Source organism: Cydia pomonella, chromosome 25 (assembly GCF_033807575.1).
Source record: "Cydia pomonella isolate Wapato2018A chromosome 25, ilCydPomo1, whole genome shotgun sequence".
Taxonomy (NCBI): Eukaryota; Metazoa; Arthropoda; class Insecta; order Lepidoptera; family Tortricidae; genus Cydia; species Cydia pomonella.
Window position 1 is genome coordinate 8,563,343 of NC_084727.1, and position 21,179 is coordinate 8,584,521.

A 21,179-nucleotide genomic window follows, 5' to 3' on the forward strand; every position below is an offset into this window, starting at 1 on the left:
CACAAAATGTTAGGAATATTGCCTTTCTTGGTTATGTATTATCAGCAAAATCTTGTCTGGCAACAGAATTATCTAATTCAGTGGAAGAATACGTGTTGTATTTTTATTAGTTTTATCATTACAATACCTATTTTCTTTAAAATGCCTTAATTGTTCGCCACAGGGAAACTACCCCCTATAACACGTTTATCTAGAATTATACTCGTGTAATAATATATAACTTACTGACGTAAAAAGTACAAGTTTAGTTTCTCATAATTTTAGTTTTAGCCTATTTTCGGGTATACTAGACAATATCTTATATATTTAGGATAGTAAGTTCATTTGTGCATGAGAATATAGTTAGGCAAACCCAAGGGAAGAATATCTATATACTCAGTGACAGTCAGGCTGCACTCAAGGCGCTCAGGGCGCCCAGAGTGGACTCTAGACTGGTGTACAATGGTGTCCAAGCTCTGAACGAGCTTGGAAGACAAAATAGAGTGCAACTGGTATGGATTCCAGGGCACGAGGGATTCATAGGCAATGAAAATGCAGATGAACTCGCCAGAGCCGGATCCGCAAATAACCACATAGGTCCGGAACCATTCGTGGGGCTCTCACAGGGAACCATTATAACGGCTATTAAAGACCACACTAGGACGAGACACCAAAAAGAATGGGACAGTCTGACGGGTCTAAAGCACTCAAAGCTCTTCATACAAGAAGTAGACTCCGGTTGGAGCAAAAAGCTATGGAAACTTAGCAGGAGACAACTCCAAATTATAACAGGGGTGTTTACGGGCCATTATGGGGTCAAAGGGGTTTTGGCCAGGATGGGACACTCTGACAATACCGATTGTCGAATGTGTGGTGAAGAGGAAGAGACAATAACACACCTAATGTGTGAATGTCACGCCCTCGCCAGACAAAGAATGAAAGACTTTGGATCAGGCTATCTGGAACCAAAGGAATTCAAAAGGCTACCCATAAGCACCATCATCCGACACATGGAAATGGTCAAAAAGGCTCTTGAGTAGCTAATGGGTCTTTCCTTAGGGGGCAACTACACAAAAGATCCCTATGGGTCGAAGTGTATCCGCAAGGGCCCCCGGTAATTAGAAGATAAGATAAGATAAGATAAGTTCATAAGCGAATTATTTCCACTAATTAAAAATATCCTCTTGTTGTGAAGATACCAAATATATGTATAACTCTAACGTTAAAAACAATTAAAATCTGTTGTTACTGTCAAAATGTATATTTTTGCGGGCCTTAATACCCTGCTAGTATTAAATAAGGCCCAAAAGATTACTTTTAATTTAATTTATTTATTGAGAAGTTCTACAGCGTTTACAATGAATATATACAAAATATATACAAAAAACATGAGTACTTATAAGCATAGCTAATAACAGAACTCCCTGGAATTTACACAAAATAAAATATCATCGGTGGGTAGACTTGTGACTTGTGCTGTACAAGAATTGTAAATATAAATCAAATTGTAGATCTTTAAAATACAAAGAAAAAAAGAATAAGAAAAGAAAAATAGTAACTGAACCCTGGGAAATTTCATAAAATGTGTACATAAAGTTATAATTTTGCGAGTATCACTCTAAGAACAAATTAAATCTCCTAATTTACTATGAAAATATTTTAAATTGTATTTATTTCGTAAAAGTGTTATAAGAATATTACATGCAGTACATAAGCGAGCGAGCCTATTAGTTTGCTTGCCTTTATGGGAATTTAGGGTGTTTGTGTGTGCATGTGTATGTGAGTGAGTGGGTGTGTGAAAAGATCTATTTTCCAAGAGTGCCGCAATATTTTTATAACTATTTTGGTATATGAAGAAGAAAGTTTTTGGTCAATCATGGGCTGTTGAACTTGCTATCGGTAAGAAGAAGGAACATTAATTTCAAACTTACTGTCAATTATCTGTAATGTTGTTGTTTGTGACCTCAACTCTGGGTCCGATACCTATATTTACATATTAATTTATTTATATGAGCCTTGAATGCCCCACTCTCCCACTGCTGGGCAAAGCCTGCTCCCTTTCCACGTATCTTCTTGAACCGTCTCCTACCCGTTCCTATCAAAGTCAAAGTCATCTCGCCAAATGCCTATATTTTATTATATTTTGTTTATAAATTGTAAATAGTACTTATAGGTAGTAAATTTTGTAAATAGTACAGATCTTAGTATTAGTTATTAATAATCACGGAAGAGCGGTGCCTCCCAACACAGGCAATATTGCTTACCGGGAGACACAATCCTCTAAATTATATGAACTGTATTTAATGAAATAAAGAATTTTGTATTTGTAGTAAGTGCAGTCAGGAATTAAAGTATGTATTAAAAAAAAAAAAAAAATTGCCGCGAGCCAGGGTTCGGCTATGTGGGATATATACATAACTATGTTTTTATTCGTGCACGCCATTATTATGAATGGGGTGTTGTGGGCTTTTGAGTGCCACGTCGACCAACCAGTGATCTATTGTGGCGGGCTGGCGGCCTTTTAAAGTTCACTAATGCCCGTTGAATCCAGGAAGTTCCAGATTCTTTGGGCCGTAATGTTCTGTACCTCATAGGGTTGCAATACATGCCGCCCTTAGTGGTTACTTCTTTTTGACATTAGTGGTCCGCAGGCATAGAGAATGTGCATTGCAGTCTCCTCTGACTCCTGGTACAACCTGCAAGTCGCATCTTGTTTCTTCCCAATTTGAAACATGTTGTTGTGTATGTGTGCACGCAATTATGCCATGTGTTAGCCGTGTCAAACTGATCTATAGTTTATCACATGTTTATTTCATTCATTTCTCGTTCTTCCAATTATCTAAACTTAACAATTTAACTTAACAAATAACGAGTAGTCAAGTAGGTATCGTGTAAATGACAGGGCAAAAAGTATATCCTTACTGTTCCCGAAATAAATATATATTTAACAAAAATTGTGGATATAAGTATAATCGTATGGGAAGTGGGTCTAATTTAGCTTGCAGCATTTGACCTCAGCATGCAGTCATACATATATATTTGAATGAATCATGATTTGTTTTATTAGTATTTTTTTATTTATCTTTATTTAGTATTATTATTATTTTTTGTGAGCGATAAACAATTGTAATTTCTTATTTGACTATTTCTCTCACTGACATATTTTCTCTTTATGTATAATTAATAATTTAGCGTGTAAGTGCTTTGGTGTGATGACATACTGGAAACTTGCATTGTATTTAAGTGAATAAATGAAATAAATGAAATATACATACATACAAGTTGTGCACATTGAAAAGTTTTGTAAATTCAAACATTTCGTAGATTTCTTAAGTACCTACCTAAGTATGTCGTTTTCTCTTGCACGCCGTAACCCCATGTCATAAGTACACAACCGTGTCAAGCAGGTATCGTACTCGAAGTTATCACACCACGCGCCAGACGATCACGCATCCGCGTAGCGGCGCTGTGTGCGCGCCGCGTGCGCAAGCGGTGGCTATGCTGCGGGGCAAAATTGGGACGAGTCTCGATTTGAAACGGGCGGAAAAAGTCGCGCGGTGACCATGGTGCGGGGGACAGTTGGGATGAGTCTCTATTTGAAACAGGCGGGAAAAATCGCGCGGTGTCCATGGTGCGGGGGAAATTTGAGACGAGACTAGAATTCAGAACATTTGGAAAAACTGGTTCGCAAGTTTTATAAAAATTAATAAATATATCAAATTATTATTAATAATAATAAACCTTTATTTGTCCATGCAAACAAACATAAATTACAATAATAAATTAAAGTCCGTTAACATTCGATTTAACTTAAATACTATAAATTAATAGTAAATTTAACATAATTGGAATGAATTATAATTAATTACTTATGAATTATTCGTATTTAGATTATTAAAATGTAGATATTAATAATCTAAATACGAACCCAACGGGTAAAGGCCTTCTATAGAAAATTGGCCAAACTTTAGAAATAATTTCTTTGATGTTACAATCGTCTGACAACTATAAAAAATGGCATTTATCACTTTGACATTATTTTTGTTACAAAAATACAAAATTAAAAGGAAGCATTTTAATTTTTATAAATATAACTAAGTTTTTGTATCGAAAAACCGTAACGTCTATCAAAGAAAATAACGGTCGCTTATGTATCACAAATCCATTACAGAGAAATGTATCCAAATCGGTCATACCGTCACTTTCAATCAATCACTTTTTTTTTAATACTACGTCGGTGGCAAACAAGCATACGGCCTTCCTGATGGTAAGCAGTCTCCGTAGCCTATGCACGCCTGCAACTCCACAGGAGTTACATGCGCGTTGCCGATCCTAACACTCCGCACCCTCGTTGAGCTCATTCATTCATTCATTGTCTAGTTACTCTTGTTCATGTAGCCCTCAACTCTCTCCTAACATATAAAGTGAATAATATATTTTTAATAATTGACTGAATTTTTTCTACAATTCTTTACTAAAATATAAGATACAAACTTCGCCTTAATAGTTTGCTAAACCCTTCGTTTATTACATTATATGATCTATAATCTATTTATTTAATTGTTGACGGTAACGTTTTTATTATTATTACGACATAATAATGAACACAAACATTTACAAACACAAACATAATCCACTGCCCTAAATCAGCTAGGTACTCTGTAAACAAGTCGTTACTTACCCATTATTGTCCCGTTTTGGACAAAAAAAGACTTATTTTACTTTAATATTAATAGGAGATCAGTCCTTTTAGAAATAAAGTGGATATTTGTTTACATTCTTCATTAATAAGTAACAAGTACTTATCAAGGGTAAACATTGATATCACAGACGGAACTTGTCAGACTTCATAACGCCTATATTTATTAATAATAAGGATACCTATGTATTCTAGATATTACTAGGATTTTCCATTGAATCGTCTGTTATAAGTCCAGGGTTAGAAAGAGTTAAATGATATTAGGGCCGATATTTTTCGATGTATGGATGACGTTTAGCTGGTTTGAACAACTTCTCATTCTGGGTAAAATGAATACGAAATTTGGGACGAAAAATGTGTGTAATGTAAATATTCCGTTGATTTACGAAAATAAAATAATTTTTGTTCCTAAGTGGAAGATTTTTTTTAAGGACAAGCTCAAATTGTGCCTTTTATGGACAGAATAGAAAACTTTATCTATTCGCCAAATTATATCGAAATCGTCCCATTGCCGAGATCTATAAGCGAAGCGCCTATGGGCCACTTGCGCCATCTAGAGTTAGCCACTAACTCGGGGTTGACCAGTTAAAGATAGTCGCTAACCCAGGATAAGTGCAAATTTTGGTATAAATCTTTAAGATTTTACGAGTTAGTTAAGTTACTTTTATTTAGATACTCTTACGCCTATTAAATCACGGAAAAATGAAAAAAAAAAATGGTTATATTACTTTTTTTCGACGACCGGTTTGGCTAAGTGGGTAGTGACCCTGCCTACGAAGCTGATGATCCCGGGTTCAAATCCTGGTATGGGCAGTTATTCGTGTGATGAGCATGGATATTTGTTCCTGAGTCATGGGTGTTTTCTATGTATTTAAGTATGTATAAATATTTATATATTATATATATCGTTGTCTAAGTACCCTCAACACAAGCCTTATTGAGCTTACTGTGGGACTTAGTCAATTTGTGTAATAATGTCCTATAATATTTATTTATTTATTTTATTTATTTATGAAAATGACTACGTATTTGAGGAATATGGAGGGAGGGATATAGAGTCAAATCAAGATAAGTTGGCAGCAATTTTGATAGCCCAGACGGTGCATGGGTTAATTTAAACGTCAAGCTTCTATGAAGTATGATTTTTACTTAACACTTGCACTTGACTCTTAATCTGACTGTAGCGCTATTACAGTGAAAATTTTAAATAATAAATTGGCGAAATAAATAATTTAATTGTGGCATATTTTTAAACCCTATTAAAAATATGGCACACTACTGTTTAGCGTGATTTACCTGTGTCCCAGTTGAACTCGGCGTAAACTCGTAAATAATACGTTTTATTAGCTCAATCATGTGAAGAACTCTCTCTATTATAATAAAACGTGATTGAAGTAACCTTGACTCATTCAGCGTTTATTACTTTTAAACAGGGCGGGCTGTGAGTTTGTTATAAATAGGTAAGTATGTAGATTTATAATTTTATACTTAATTGCCAAAGTACCTATTGCTATTAATTTAACTTTCCTTTGTGGATAGAATCAAGTTACAAAAAACTCCAGTACAAAATAGATGTAGATACCTAGTTACTTATATTTTTATATGCCTGTATTTTCACTTCACTTTGTGAAACTACCAAAAAGTTGTCTTAAAAATTCTCAATAGAAATTGACGAACATATGTGACCGCGGCCGGCATAACGTTCCACTTTGTTGCTTGCCATAAGGACGCCTTGTCAAGTTATTCGTATAAAGATACAAACAGCTCTCGTCCTTATGGCAAGCGGCAAAGTGGGACATTTTGCCGATCGCGGTCACAATCAATGCATATCCCTCAATAGTTTCTAACAATGTTTGCTGGCAAATATTTAAACAGTCAATAAACACGTACCATCCCACGTGACGTGTATATTATTGTCAATTGTCCTAACAATGAATGATCGATTCATTGTCACCCGATGTTTATTCATATCGTTCGCGTGGACGGCGTCCCCGCGGCTATATAAACCCCACGCGCCTGGCATTCCGTTTAGTTCATCGCCAGACGCCCAAGTGCGCGGGCGTGCCACACACTCTCTTATCATCACATACTCGCGAACGTGTTTGACAGATTGTAACGTGTGCTCCGTTGTTACAGACTTACAATGTGCGCGGCGATAGACATGCTATCATCAGAACAGCTGTTTTACGGACACAGTCCACCCGCCGGCTTTCTTACGGACTATACAGTGCGCCGGCCGAACATATCGAAGATCACCACCGTCACTAGGGGATTCTCATCGCCATGTTTACCCACTTCTATGACGTTGAAGCCGTTACAACTCACTTTAAAGGCAGCCCCGAGATCATGCTTAAGAATGCCGACTGAGAACAAGAAGAAGCGGGTAGTGTTCGCGGACGATAGAGGGTACGCTCTAGAACAAGTCAAATTCATGACCGAGCCCTCTCATGTGCCACCTTACTGGGCCTTGAAGATTGTAGCCAGTCCGACGTTAGAGAGAAAACCACCGCCTCAAACGCCGCAAGATGTGTGGGAGATCAGATTCGTCCAGCCAGCGTCAGATTATCTCGAATTCAGAAGAAAAATCAATGAAGACTGCGTTACGCTTGAAAACGTCATCCTCAAACAGAACGAATGTGCAGTTGATGGAACCGTTAAAGTTAAAAACTTGGATTTCGCTAAAGAAGTCTTTGTGCGAACGACATCCGATGGCTGGACGACCAGCGAAGACACTTACTGCGCCTTTTTAGAATCCGGTCCTTTACATCAGCACGGAGTCTCAGCGTACGATACGTTCGGGTTCAGAATACAGTTACCAATTCACTCCCGAAGGCTAGATTTCTGCGTCGGTTACCGCTGCCAAGGAAAAGAGTATTGGGACAGCAACAAAGGCCTGAACTACACCATCGAGAAGTCCTCAGTCCGGAAAACGCCTGCAGTATCTTGCGCTAGGATAAAATACGGGAACTCCTGGAGTGCTCGGGCAGATCTAAATGGAAACACACCGTACTGGTGAAAGACACTAGTTTCGCTTGTGGATTTAGTTGCCTGTCGGCTTTACTGTGATCAAAGTGCCATTGAAGTGCCAAGTCAAGACTGGATCCGTAGGTATGTATGAGAGACATGATTCACCATCGTGACAGCGGAGGGCAGTGCGCTTTGACACTTGACTGTAGATAGCACGGAGATATGCCCGTTTTATTAATGTTGGTATAATTGGATATCCGTGGAAATTTCCGTCGATAAGTTGAAAAGGAGACTATAAATAGATAAACTGTCCTATAATATTTATTTATTTAAATATCCGATGTGTCGCCTCTGTACCTTCCAGAGGCATAGCTGTAAAAATATGTTCCTCATTAATCGAATTTCGAGTATGATAGTAAAAATTGCCTTTAAATTTTAGGGTTAAGTATATTTACCTAGTTCATTTTTTTGCATTAGAAAATAGGTAAATAATATTGACGTGTCTTTTTATTGAAAAACGCTTTTAAAAAATCAGTAACTATTACTTATGAAAGCAAAAAAAATGTAAATGCTCGTATATGATCCATCATTTTTACATATTTGTGGTGACTTTTTTATTAAAAGTGTTTTTCGATAAAAATACACGTTATAATGGCTTACCTTATTTCTAATGCTAAATAAAACGGAATATACGTATATAGTAGTTATTATCAAAAAGTGTGAAGGAATAAAAGAGCAACCAAAAAAAACGAGCTTCGACTGAGAACCGTTTCAATAATTACACACAATTATTTTTGCCAAACTTAAACCGGTCGCCATATTATCATATTTAATTAAAAAGTTGCCTCGAATTTATTATCAATTTACCTTGAACAGTTGCAAAGTAGTTCCGTTCTGTCACTTACTATAAATAACTATAATTTCGTTTCCGACTTGATAAAAAATTGGATTCGGTGACACAGAGACTGATATCGACAACTGATAACTTTGTTTTGTATTTTACGCGTGATTAACTGTAGATAACTAGACAAGTCATTAATTTTATGTTGTTATAGTGATTATCACTTAAAAAAACGTCTCCATGCTATCAACAGACAAGTTTTAAACTGAAAAATAAGCCAACAATAATAATAAAAGACTTATCTTTACAAGTTTATGAATATTGTCTTGAATTATAGTTAAGAATAATCCGAAATTGTTTCTTTGGAAATCAACGAGCAAATTTAATATGTAAGGCGAAGAATCTATTGTCTCTGACATTTTATGACTTTGCTATTTTTATTGTTAGGCTTTTTTCGTTAAACGTAAACATTCCTATTTCAGAAAGTATGTTTAGGTATTTTCGTATTGGTTTCCAAAGATATACAATGTACGAACGCGAATATTTGTAAGTAGGTAGGAACGGAATAAAGAATTTATGTATGAAGTCTCGATTTAAAAGACTCGTCCCACGTTTTGTAAAAATGTGGACACACTGGAATTTTGAATGAAATTGTATCGATTACCCTTTATATTACTATTACAATAATAGCATCCAAGGGTTGGTTAGAATTTAAAGTAAATATTATTACTGTTAATAATTCAGATATTATGGTCAGATAGTTAACAAATCAAAATATATGAATACATTAATTTAAAACCCAGCAAGCTCTTTTCTCCATACAAACGTAGTTACGCTCTCATTTCATAACGACTAGCTAGATTGCTCTGAAACTTTGTACTTACAATAGGATAAGGTATATCTATGCCTGTAATTAGTTAATGTAGCTTCAATTACCATAGTTAAAAAATACAGCGAATTTAAATTTTTTATACAAACTTGTTTTTGGTCTATTTCGTTTGTGTTATAAGCTGGAGCTATATAAACTAATTACACCTCATAACCTCACCTTAATTATACCTCATGTTATTGTACTTATATGTGCAAACTTTCATTACAATCCAAAACGTAGTTTTAAAATGAGAACGAAATCCGTTTGTATGGGAAGGTGAAATCCGGCCGAGCTTGCTGCGGACTTGATATGCCTTAACCTTCAGAGGGCCTACCGCGAACCACGTTCGACGTGTTGCCTCTCTGTTGCACTTGTAGATGTGTACGTAAGTGTGACACGTGTTGCCTCCCAACACGTCGAACGTGGTTCGCGGTAGGCCCTCTGAACGCCATCTGTCAAACCCAAGAATGCACACCCCAATATCGCTGGCATACGCTAGCAAATTTAAACCGTGCCTACTGGAAACGTTGCCGGTACTGTGAGAAGTACGGCATAGTACTTATATAACCTTTTAACCGCCGTTGTCTCATATATAAGACATACAATATCCAGTTCATTTCGGTGCAATCTGACAAATAAGACAAAACTTCATGTAACTTCGTACCGGCGGCGACACAAGCACGCTCTCGTTCGTTCTTGGCGCCACGGGAACGATTTTCTACGACGCATTTAAGGGTTCATGGCGTTCAAAGGGTTAAAGGGATTTGACCAAGTTAATACTATAAGTAATTGTATTAGTAATTGTTATAATATCGTCCTGTATTAAGTTTCTTATGTTTTTTTTTACTTGTGTTTTGATTTTAGCACACTTGAAAGTTTATTCTAAGACGAAATGTATTTGTGTAATAAATATATTAGTACATACAGTTAATACTTTATTATTGTCAATAATAATAATTCAACGTTTATTAGATACCTATTGATGTTCCTTGCGTTAGAAGTAAATAAATTATAAGATGTTACAGGCCTGTGCATACCGGTGCGTGTGCGGTGTGCGTAGACGCACGTGCGCGTTGTAATATACGGACCATTATGAGACACGGCACACCGCTTGCGTGAAGTGTGCGGGCGCGGCTCAAACATTTTAGCGCACGCGTACGTCACGCACACACAGCCGGTGGCTGTTAATTTTAAATAAAAGTGCTATTATGCGAATATAATCGTTTTACTTCATGAATTTATTTAAATCGATTAATAACCGATATGGCTATGTATAAATGTTATGTTTTTACCTAACACTAAGTACATGGTTTTGAAAATCTCAGACAAAACTGTTTATATATTTTAAATCAGTTGTGTTATTGTTTTATAAAATGAAACTATTATTCAAGTAAAACAGCAAATATACTAGCTATTTGAATGTTATATTTGTCATTTCGAAATAGTGAGATGTAGCTTTTTAATTCATTAATTTCATTATAATTCTAAATACGACAAGCATACATCACTTTTGTTAGTGCAAAAATGTCATTGTGTGTTTTTATTTATTATTTTCAAACATTCACCGAATTATTGTAAAATATTTAATTGTACGGTCACGTCTGAAAATATCGATACGAAAAAAGTGCCAAAAATATGTATACACGACTTTATTGTCCATATATTAAGGTAGTGTATTTTTGGCACATTTTTCGTACCGATATTTTCAGACGTGACTGTACAGTCACGGACTTTAATTGTTGAGCCATTTACGGTTTATTTAGTCTGTGAACGTAGATTTTTGTTATTTATGTAGCTTACTAGATATTGTAAGATATGTAAAAGGTCGCATGAAATTATGAAAAATGAAATCGAAATCAAATGATGGAACTGTGAATTTAAATGAAATTGTAATCAAATGATGGAACTGTGAATTTAAATGAAATTGTAATCAAATGATGGATCTGTGAATTTAAATGAAATTGAAATCAAATGATGGAACTGTGAATTTAAAAGAAATTGAAATTAAATGATGGAACTGTGAATTAAAATGAAAGTAATTTATTGTAATGAATGATTTTATATTTTAGAATATTCAATTATTTTTATATCAAGGGGCTGTTATCATTTATGAAGGGATGTATGTTTTAATGAAAGAACTGATTAATTTAATTATTAATTTATATTCTTGTACAGGTAATTATAGAAAAATGTTAATTTTTTTAGTTAATTTTTACGTGAATCGGTATGTAAATATTGACCACCTTTTTCTATAAAAATATAAATAATCAAATTATGTGTGATTGTTTTATTCAACGTAAGTACCTATATTATATTAGTAATATCAAAGATACATTGAGTAAGATGTGTATAATCTAAGACAATTTCGTGCTTCGAATTTAACGAGATGGCGCTGTACAGCTCCATACATTTTGCGGTAACTTTCAGTGGCCGCTAAACATTAACCCCCTTATTCATAAACGTGTACTAAAGTTACGATGCCGCTGATCATCGTTTGTCCCTTTTCATCATACCAATACGTCGGAAAGGGACAAACGATGATCAGCGGCATCGTAACTTTAGTACACGTTTATGATTAAGGGGGTAAACATATGACGCTGTACTGCGCCATCTGTTTTAGATGTCTAATTAAGGGGCACGTTTTTCTCTTAAACTTTACCTCTTTATTACAATCAATTCTCTGTGGTAATAGTATATCATTGGGTACAGTCGAGTTCCAAAAATCGGTCCAACAATATTTTTTCACCTCAGCAGCTCGAACAAGCCTACTTTTGTCACTCCGGAGAGTGACGAAAGTGAGACTTTCCCCATTCCAGGGAGTGACGAAAGTGCAACTTTCCTCACTCCAGGGAGTGAGACAAGCTTTCGTCGTAATAATGATGCCTTTCATTCATGAATGTAAATAAATGTGGTTAACTTTACTTGATGTAGGATTTTTTAACCTTTAATATGTTCTCACTACTGAGGTGAAAAGTTGTATGTGTCACACTAGAGTAAAGTTATTTTACATCTCGTGTTATTAAGTCCATCGCTACGCTCAAGATTCTAACTTAGAATATTTCGCTTACTCAGGACTCAAAATCAACACTCCCACCTCTCTTGTTGCACAAATAACTATTACAAGCCTCTATGGGTCTATGGGGGTCTATGGGTGGGTGGTGTCCACTATCTTGATCCAATGTACTTTGCATCTCATTCTCTCATTAAGCAAAATGTGAGACGCAAATACACATTGGACCAAGATATTGGACAGATAGAATGCCAGCCTAAGACATTGACTATATGATGGTCGTATTGTAACAGGATTTTTTACAATTGTGATATAATAGAAAGCTTGATTATATTACTATTGTATATAATACTTTTTCTACGAGTCATCTAAAATAATACTTTTTTACTATGAAACTTAAATAATTAATGAAATTTGGTAACTCTCATTAGACAAAAATGTAGTACAAAAGACATAAACGCGCGAAGTCCCGTTTAGTCTTTTCTAAGGGAGCGCGGCGGCACGTGATTCGTCAATTTGATTTTATAGTTGACTACAGCGTATCGAAAAGAATATTAAAATTGAGTTGGGAGCCATACGCAATTATAAATAAATAAATATTATAGGAAATTATTACACAAATTGACTAAGCCCCACAGTAAGCTCAATAAGGCTTGTGTTGAGGGTACTTAGACAACGATATATATACTTAAATACATAGAAAACACCCATAACTCAGGAACAAATATCCATGCCCATCACACGAATAAATGCCCTTACCAGGATTTGAACCCGGGACCATCAGCTTCGTAGGCAGGTTCACTAACCCACTAGGCCAAACCGGTCGTCAAGACCTACGCAATCAATATCTAAATAAAAATAGTTTTTTGTTTTATTTTTCGTAACGTCCAGGTTCGATTCCCGAGCCGAGCACAGGTTTTTTTTAAATGTATGAATGCAGTTTTTCTTGTTATTAAAATCGATGACATGGTTCCTAGGAACAGATCTTCGTATGTCTTATAGTTTCAGACTTTCCCATACTGACCGATCGAAATGGGCCACCTGTATAAAACTATTCAAATATGGTATACTCGTGAAAGCGAACTATCGAGATATATTTAAAAATAGAATTTTGAAAAATAGTCGATGCTGGCAGATACTTTTGACGCTACGCTACATATACACCGTGTTTTTATTGAATTGCGTTAACTCCGGGGTTTCGGTAAGTACGTTTAAGGAAACTAAATGGCATAGTTAATTAAAAAAAAATAATTTTTTTGTTGTTTTTACTATTTTTATTTTTATAAAAAGTAACTAAATGTTGCATATTGCGTTGTTGTAACACGGGCATTACATTTAATTTAAGCAAACAATTGAAAACTGTGATATATCAATGTCATTTCTAACATCGATCGTCCGAGATAGTACGTACATTTAGTAGCAAATGTATGAACTCGCACTAAACTCTAATCAATAAGTAAACAGGCCCTAAGGCGAGTGTACACGCTCGTAAGGGCCTTATAATATAAAAATTTATAATTGATTATCTCCGAAATGGAGTTAGTTAGAATATCGGTATCTTTGAGAAAGTTACTTAATTTAAGCTCAGGAATGCACCCTCGAAATTAACGCAAATAAAAAAAAACACGGTGTATCTGCTTCAACTCCTTTGTTGGCGTTCATGTGCTGACGTGGCCGATCTTGTTGGCGAAGACCCGTGCGTACAACGGGCACGAGATACCACCATAGTTCGACACCAACGTACCATATTGATGGTAAATGTACATCTAAGAGGAACTTATGTTGTTCTTGACCAATTCATAATTATTGATCCGGGCGACCCAGAGCCGAATATAGCCGAAGGCCGGCGCACACGCAGCTTTATGTAACGGCCGTCAACGTGTCGTCATGCATCTCGACGCTGAATATAGTCAATGGGTACGTGAAGTACATACCAGAGTTATAATATATAAATATATAGAATACTAGCTGTGCCCGCGGCTCCGCCCGCGTGGAATTCGGTTTCTGTTATTAAGCGGCTATTTCGCCCCTAATTTCTCTCCCTCTCCCAGTGGCGGGGCTAGACCTTAATTTTATGTGGGCAAGGTACATTTAGCGAGGCCCTCTAGTGGAGTAAGAAATAACGAACATTTTTACGTTGTGCCCGAGATATTATACCGATTTGAGGCGCGAGGTCCTTCGGACCGCGAGGCTGTAGGCGGAGGCCCACGTCGCCCACGCCTAACGCCGCCTCCGTCCCTGATGAGGGATAACAGGATACCATCTTCAAGCTGGTAATCGTGTGAATACATTACGTGCGTGTAATCCAAGTTTGCGCAGTTCTAGGAGCTGTGCATTACCAGATTGTCAACCAAGGGATGAAAGGTACGAGTCTTAAATGGTGCCTTTCACGCAAGTTAAACTATACACTTTTCATTTAGAATACTTCTTTTTCCTCGCGTTGTCCTTGTATTTTGCCACGGCTCATGAGAGCCTGGGGTCCGCTTGACAACTAATCCCAAGATTTGGCGTAGGCACTAGTTTTTATGAAAACGACTGCCATATGACCTTCCAACCCAGAGGGTAAACTAGGCCTTGTTGGGCTTAGTCCGGTTTCCTCAAGATGTTTTCCTTCACCGAAAAGCGACTGGTAATTATCAAATGATATTTCGTAGGTACTTACATAAGTTCCGAAAAACTCATTGGTACGAGCCAAGGATTGCAAGTCGCACGCTCTTACCGCTAGGCCACCAGCGCTTTCATTTAGAATACGATGAAAGTAAAATACAATTGTGCATGCATTATTTTAATGTACGATATAAGTAAGTACTATTATAATATTTACTATTAGATAACCTCAGTTTGATATTTGCCACGTGAGTGGGTACTCGGGTCTTATTATTAGAAACATTGATTAATAAAACATATTATTATATTAGTCTCTGCACGCGACTTTGTTCGCGAAGATACTAGTAATTTCGCTAGATTTTGTGCTGAATACCAAAGTAGCAATCGTGAATAACGGCCCTATTCGAAGAATGAGATACGATACCGATAAGTTCTCATTTAGATATCGTTTGTATGTCATATAATTGACAGAAGCAGCTCGTTTCTGGCAACCACTTTGACGTTCGAAATATCGTAGATAAATCTTATTGGGACCACCATGGGGCCACAGCGGAATCGAAATAAACGTCAATTTTGACATGTCGTTTAGCTATCGATCTTTATAAAGATCTTTCCAAGATCCTATACGTGTCTTAATCATTCTTAGAATCGGGCCGTTAGTTTAAATCGTAATAGTTAGTCTGTGGATTTTCATAAGTATGATTCGATGATAGCAGAGGTTCTCCATACAAACGTAGTTATATACGTTATCATGTTAAAACGACTAGCTAGATTGCTCTGAAACTTTGTACTTACAATAGGATAAGGTATATCTAGTCCTCTAACTAGTTTATGTAGCTTCAGATACCATGGTTAAAAAAAAGTAAAAAATAAAAGACTTGAAAAAAATACAAATTTAAAATAACTTAATTTTTTATCGTTTTTTAAAGGAGCCTTCAAAAAACCAACCCACTGAAAAGCACAAAATATGTTTTATATACTCCACCCCTATCTTTGTCCACTTGTCCAGTCCCTATCCCGCCGTAAAGCAATTTTCAGACAAAAAGTAAATAATACCTAATAATAAGAAAATTAATAAACATCCCGGTAATTACTTACTTTTTGAAGTCGGTGCCAAACCAATCTTTTAGGCAAAGAAGCACATACTTGCATAAAAAAGACATAGTTTACTAATTAATTTAGTTCTTGCACTAATATAACTACTCGTATTATTTTTTTCTGCTAGGCACGCGGCCTCGGTAGGCCTAAGAAGCGCTGGCTGGAGGTCGTGAGAGCGGACATGGAAGAGTACCGAGCCTGAGGATGCCGGAGACCGGCCAAAGTGGAGAAGATTAAGTAGGAAAGCGGACCCTGGCGCTGGCGATACCGGGAAAACGCTAGGTTGAAGAAGAAGAGGCAGCAAAGAAGGTTTTTTTGGCTTGGCCATATAAGTTAGGCAAAAAAGAACCCTGTGAAGAAGGAATATTCATAACTTTATATTTTTAGACCACCGTAATGATATGATATCATCTATAATATCTATATCCTCCTGTCCAATTAAGAAATATGCAAGTAATGTAAACCAAAGTGCAATTTGACGACCGGTTTGACCTAGTGGTTAGTGACCCTGCCTACGAAGCTGATGGTCCCGGGTTCAAATCGTGGTAAGGGCATTTGTTCGTGTGATGAGCATGGATATTTGTTCCTGAGTCATGGGTGTTTTCTATATATTTAAGTATTTATAAATATTTATATATTATATATATCGTTGTCTAAGTACCCTCAACACAAGCCTTATTGAGCTTACTGTGGGACTTAGTCAATTTGTGTAATAATGTCCTATAAATATTTATTTATTTAATTAAAATGTTTTTGGAGAGTGCAATATTTGTTTTCGGTGACACAATAACAACAACAATGTGACCTCAATGCAATCTGTATATAAATAATTAAATATTTAGTAAACAGTAGCGATTGTGAGTACTTTCTATATTTTCATAATATTGTCGCGAAAACATACGATACGAAAGGTATATTTAATTAGTAACATTTAATAATTAATTTTTCACCTCAGCAGCTCGAACAAGCCTACTTTCGTCACTCCGGGGAGTGACGAAAGTGCGACTTTCCTCACTCTAGAGAGTGAGACAAGCTTTCGTCATAATGATGATGTCTTTCATTCATGAATGTAAATAAATGTGTTAACTTTACTTGATGTAGAATTTTTATAACCTTTAATATGTTCTCACTATTGAGGTGAAAAGTTGTATGTCTCACACGAGAGCAAAGTTATTTTACATCTCCTGTTTTTGAGTCAATCAACACTCGCAAGAAAAACCAACTTTCCTCTCTTGTTGCACAAATAACTATTAATTACTTAAGTACCCCTGTATTGAAAATAATATTTTTAAAGAAAGTGGGTATTTGGCAATTTGGCACTTAGGTTCAAGCTTTCCTTTAATTTGATTATTGACTATCACTGGAGACGCCTTGTCTGTAATTTTCTATACAAAACAGTCTGCCGATTTTTGCGGGGGAGGGGCACGCCAAATGTATGGCTATTTTGTACGTAACTTACAAATAGCTATGTCAGATAAACGTCAACAACAAGGCCGAGGTTTTCGACAGAGCGGTAAGCTCTTAAAGGCCAGTTCCAGTTGTTAAATTGCACAACTTGACGTCCCTTTGCGTGCACAACCACAGATAAGATAATGACTTGAACTTTGACAACCCTAAATAACCGAAAGGGATGATTCGTCTCTGACTGGCTGTTAAACTTCGGTTTTGCAGGAAGTTTTTTTTCTGTATGTTAGTATAGTTATTCTGTGGTAAAATCACGGTAAAATGCACTTTCTTTACTAAGAAAAAACTATGAATGTACTAATACGTATGAATCTAGACAAATCTAAATATTTTTCTGTGAATAAAATATGAATTCTATTAAAATAGTTTTTTCAGACAGAAAATGGCAATAAAACGATGAAACACAGTAAAATAAATTGTATTCCATTCATAAAATATAACACAAACATACAAATATTCTGCTAAATTAATGTAACTATGTGCTATCTAACGTTTAATGTTATTTAGAGTTAAGAGTTAGCTTTGTGAAACAGGATAAACATTACATGTTCTGTATTATTAATTAAAAAAGAATACGGGTAAATAATAACCCAATCATTATAATATAGATAGATAGACAGATAAATGTAAAAAAAAATAACACCACTATTTTAGTATTTGAATAAAATACCACACCGGGGTTATAGGCCAGTTAATTTAGATCCAGAAATAGCGGTTTGAGGAATTAATTCCCAGCAAGCTGGAAATCGTTTTAATACCTTCATTTGGTCTTAAATGCGTGTAATCCGAGTTTTCTCCATCCCCGGAGGGTACGTAAACGAAAACGGTACGTCTGACGGATTAATTCTTAGAAAAAATCTAATTTGATTGGCCTATTAATAATAATAAGTAAAGTATCAATGTCAAGTACCTAATTTAAAGAAAGATTTAATTATTTCAGTTTCTTTATATAAAAGTTATTTGTTATATATAAAGCCTGAGACATGCCGCCTTTTCATTTTATTTAAATTAAAAAAGTTAAGTGTATTTTTCTGCCAAGAATACGACAACCTGTTTGAGACAGCTAAAGTCGCGGTACCAACATTATAATAATAAGTTCTGATTATCTGTTTGGCTGTTTAATGGACCTATGCCTTCATTTGATATGGCCTTTTCATTTTTTTTTAACTTTTTAATTATTGACTTTCCATAAACTAGGCACTTCGCGACCTATTTTTTAACCGGTAAAGTCGACTTTGCCGTCCATTTATGAGAAATTAATATTTACTCTGTTCCACACAGCTAACACTGATTCTTTAACACTTGGTTTCTTTAAAAAAAGTGTAGGATAAGTCAGTAGTACCAGGAATTATCAGACTCTGCTTTCGACAAGTCTGGAAATTCCTTACTATTAATGTAATCATAATGTTGTTAAATTTTATTAATTAACTAATTTATTATTACATTTTTTTGTAATGTTGTTTGTTGTATGATCCCAGATGGTCGAAATAAATTTAATTTTATTCGTTCCTCAGAAACATAATTACCCTTTGAACGCCAAAACGTTTAGATCTCGTCACTTGTCGTCATTTGAACGTTTCTTGAGAAAAATGCCACTTTCATTAATTTTCAGAAAATTTGATTTTTCTATTCAGAATCAAAAACTATTTCGATCCTATTGGGATAATAAAATGTCCCTGAGTTTTTTCCTATTGTGTTACCATTTCTCCATATACTTTGTATGGCGGTAGGTAACAAAAAGGAAACTTTATAAATTGTATGAAAATTTTTGTACACTTTTTTCTCCTATAAGGATGTAAAGGGCTCGCGATCCTGTCTAGAAATAACACAAAAGTGGCAAAACAGGTCACATAAAAAATGGCAGAAAAAGTAACCATCTTCTAGGAACGATAAGCGTTGTGGTATCTAGTACCATTATTGTTTTCAAGTAAGATGTACCTACTTTTGCAAACTTTTGCCAATTAGGTATCATCATTTTTCGAAATATTTTTGGATGTAAATAAGAGCCACAAGTTTAATATAAATGGGCAGTATCACGTTGTTATTTTTTTAAATATTTTTTTTTTAAAACGTGTTAGTAAAATAAAATCTAACAACTTTTTTTTTTAAACCAAGATGTCAGAAACATTTCATGTCAATTAATATTCATTCATTTTGAAGATATGTTTCAACAACTAATAAATTTTCATGATTCTCTACTTTGAAAATGTAGTCATGAATATATAGTTATATATTTAAATTATATTGGTAGGCCTAAGAGGGTGTAACATATACATATACTATAACTATATTAAAATTTCATACAACCTGTAAAATATAAATTTATATAACAATGTATTTGTTTGATATAGTCACAAAAATAACACACTTTAAAAGCATTGAATTTTATAAAAACTTTAATATTTTTACTTTATATTTGTTGCAAGTGATAAGTTTTTTTTAATTGTGACAAAATCTTTTAATCTTAGGTACAATGTGTTTTTAAAAGTAACAATGAAAAAATAAATGTAGTATCTGTTAAGATAATATTTACAATGATTAAATATGTTGTATAATTTATATCTTAATATATATTAATTCGTGTCAACTTTCATACAAATAAAATTGTTCGATATATTATATGTTTTATTTGGTGTGGAAGACAAACAATATGTCTTTTAATTGATATTTTATATAATTTCATGTTGAATTTAATGATTTAATTTAATTTGTATGAAAATTCACCAATTGCTTATTACAAAGTTCAACAACATAAACTTTGGATTTTTATTTTTATTTAATTTAAGGGTCAAATAAGCCAATTTTATTTGTTACAATAATAATAGGTATAAAATTCACTATTAATTCTTATAAATTCAACTTTTGATAAATACATTTAAACACATCTAAGTATTTAATTTATTTTTTACTATTATAAATATTAAAAATCTCACTATTTGTTCTCGTATCACTATTGTGTACGATAATTACGCAATTTCACTTTTTGACAAGATAAACTTATTTGAGTTCAATAATTTCAAGCACAAAATTGGTTTAAATACAAACACATTAAAATTCATTATTTTATAATAATTATTAAAGTATAATTCAGTGAAAAGTCAGTGCAGTGTTTGTATATTTTATTTCAATTTGTTTTTTTATAACCCAATATTTTTCATTTGATATATAGGTAAAAAACTTAAGTAAGTCACCTGTTGTATGTAGTTGTGACGTGTTCGAATAGACATTGATTTTGTTTGTGTGTGTCTTTTAAACATGTATTGTCTATTCGAACACGCCACAACTACATACAACAGTTTTTTACCTATACCTATTTTTTCTTCTATTAATGGCGAAGTAAAAAACTGAAACTCAACTTAAAAATATATTAGTAGGTAATAAAAACTATTTTTACCCCATTATGGGTCTCAAATAAGTTTGTCTTATTATATAAAGCGATTTTGACAATGCCAATATGATATTACACATGTATGTCGTCAACATATCTTTTGCATTTACGTTTACGTCTGATTTGGTTAGTTAAGTAAGATGACAGATACCTAACGTATCGCTATTTTCTCTACTTTTATTATTGGTATTGGTATGTTCTATATTCTATACCATATTGTTTTCAAAATACCGACAAAGTTCATTAAATGCGTTC

The 21,179-nt window shown here is 34.6% G+C and overlaps 1 protein-coding gene across 2 annotated transcripts in view; it reads left to right on the forward strand.

Moving 5' to 3' along the window:
* Window positions 1-11,634, forward strand: part of LOC133531780 (protein phosphatase 1 regulatory subunit 3B-B) — a 58,486-nt gene extending 46,852 nt beyond the window's left edge. For both annotated transcript variants that reach the window (XM_061870176.1, XM_061870175.1), the window contains exon 2: window positions 6,815-11,634. In XM_061870176.1, the coding sequence (XP_061726160.1) occupies window positions 6,822-7,694 (873 nt within the window). In that variant the 5' untranslated portion in view covers window positions 6,815-6,821 and the 3' untranslated portion in view covers window positions 7,695-11,634. The remainder of the gene's footprint in view (window positions 1-6,814) is intronic.
* The last annotated feature ends 9,545 nt before the right edge of the window (window positions 11,635-21,179 follow it).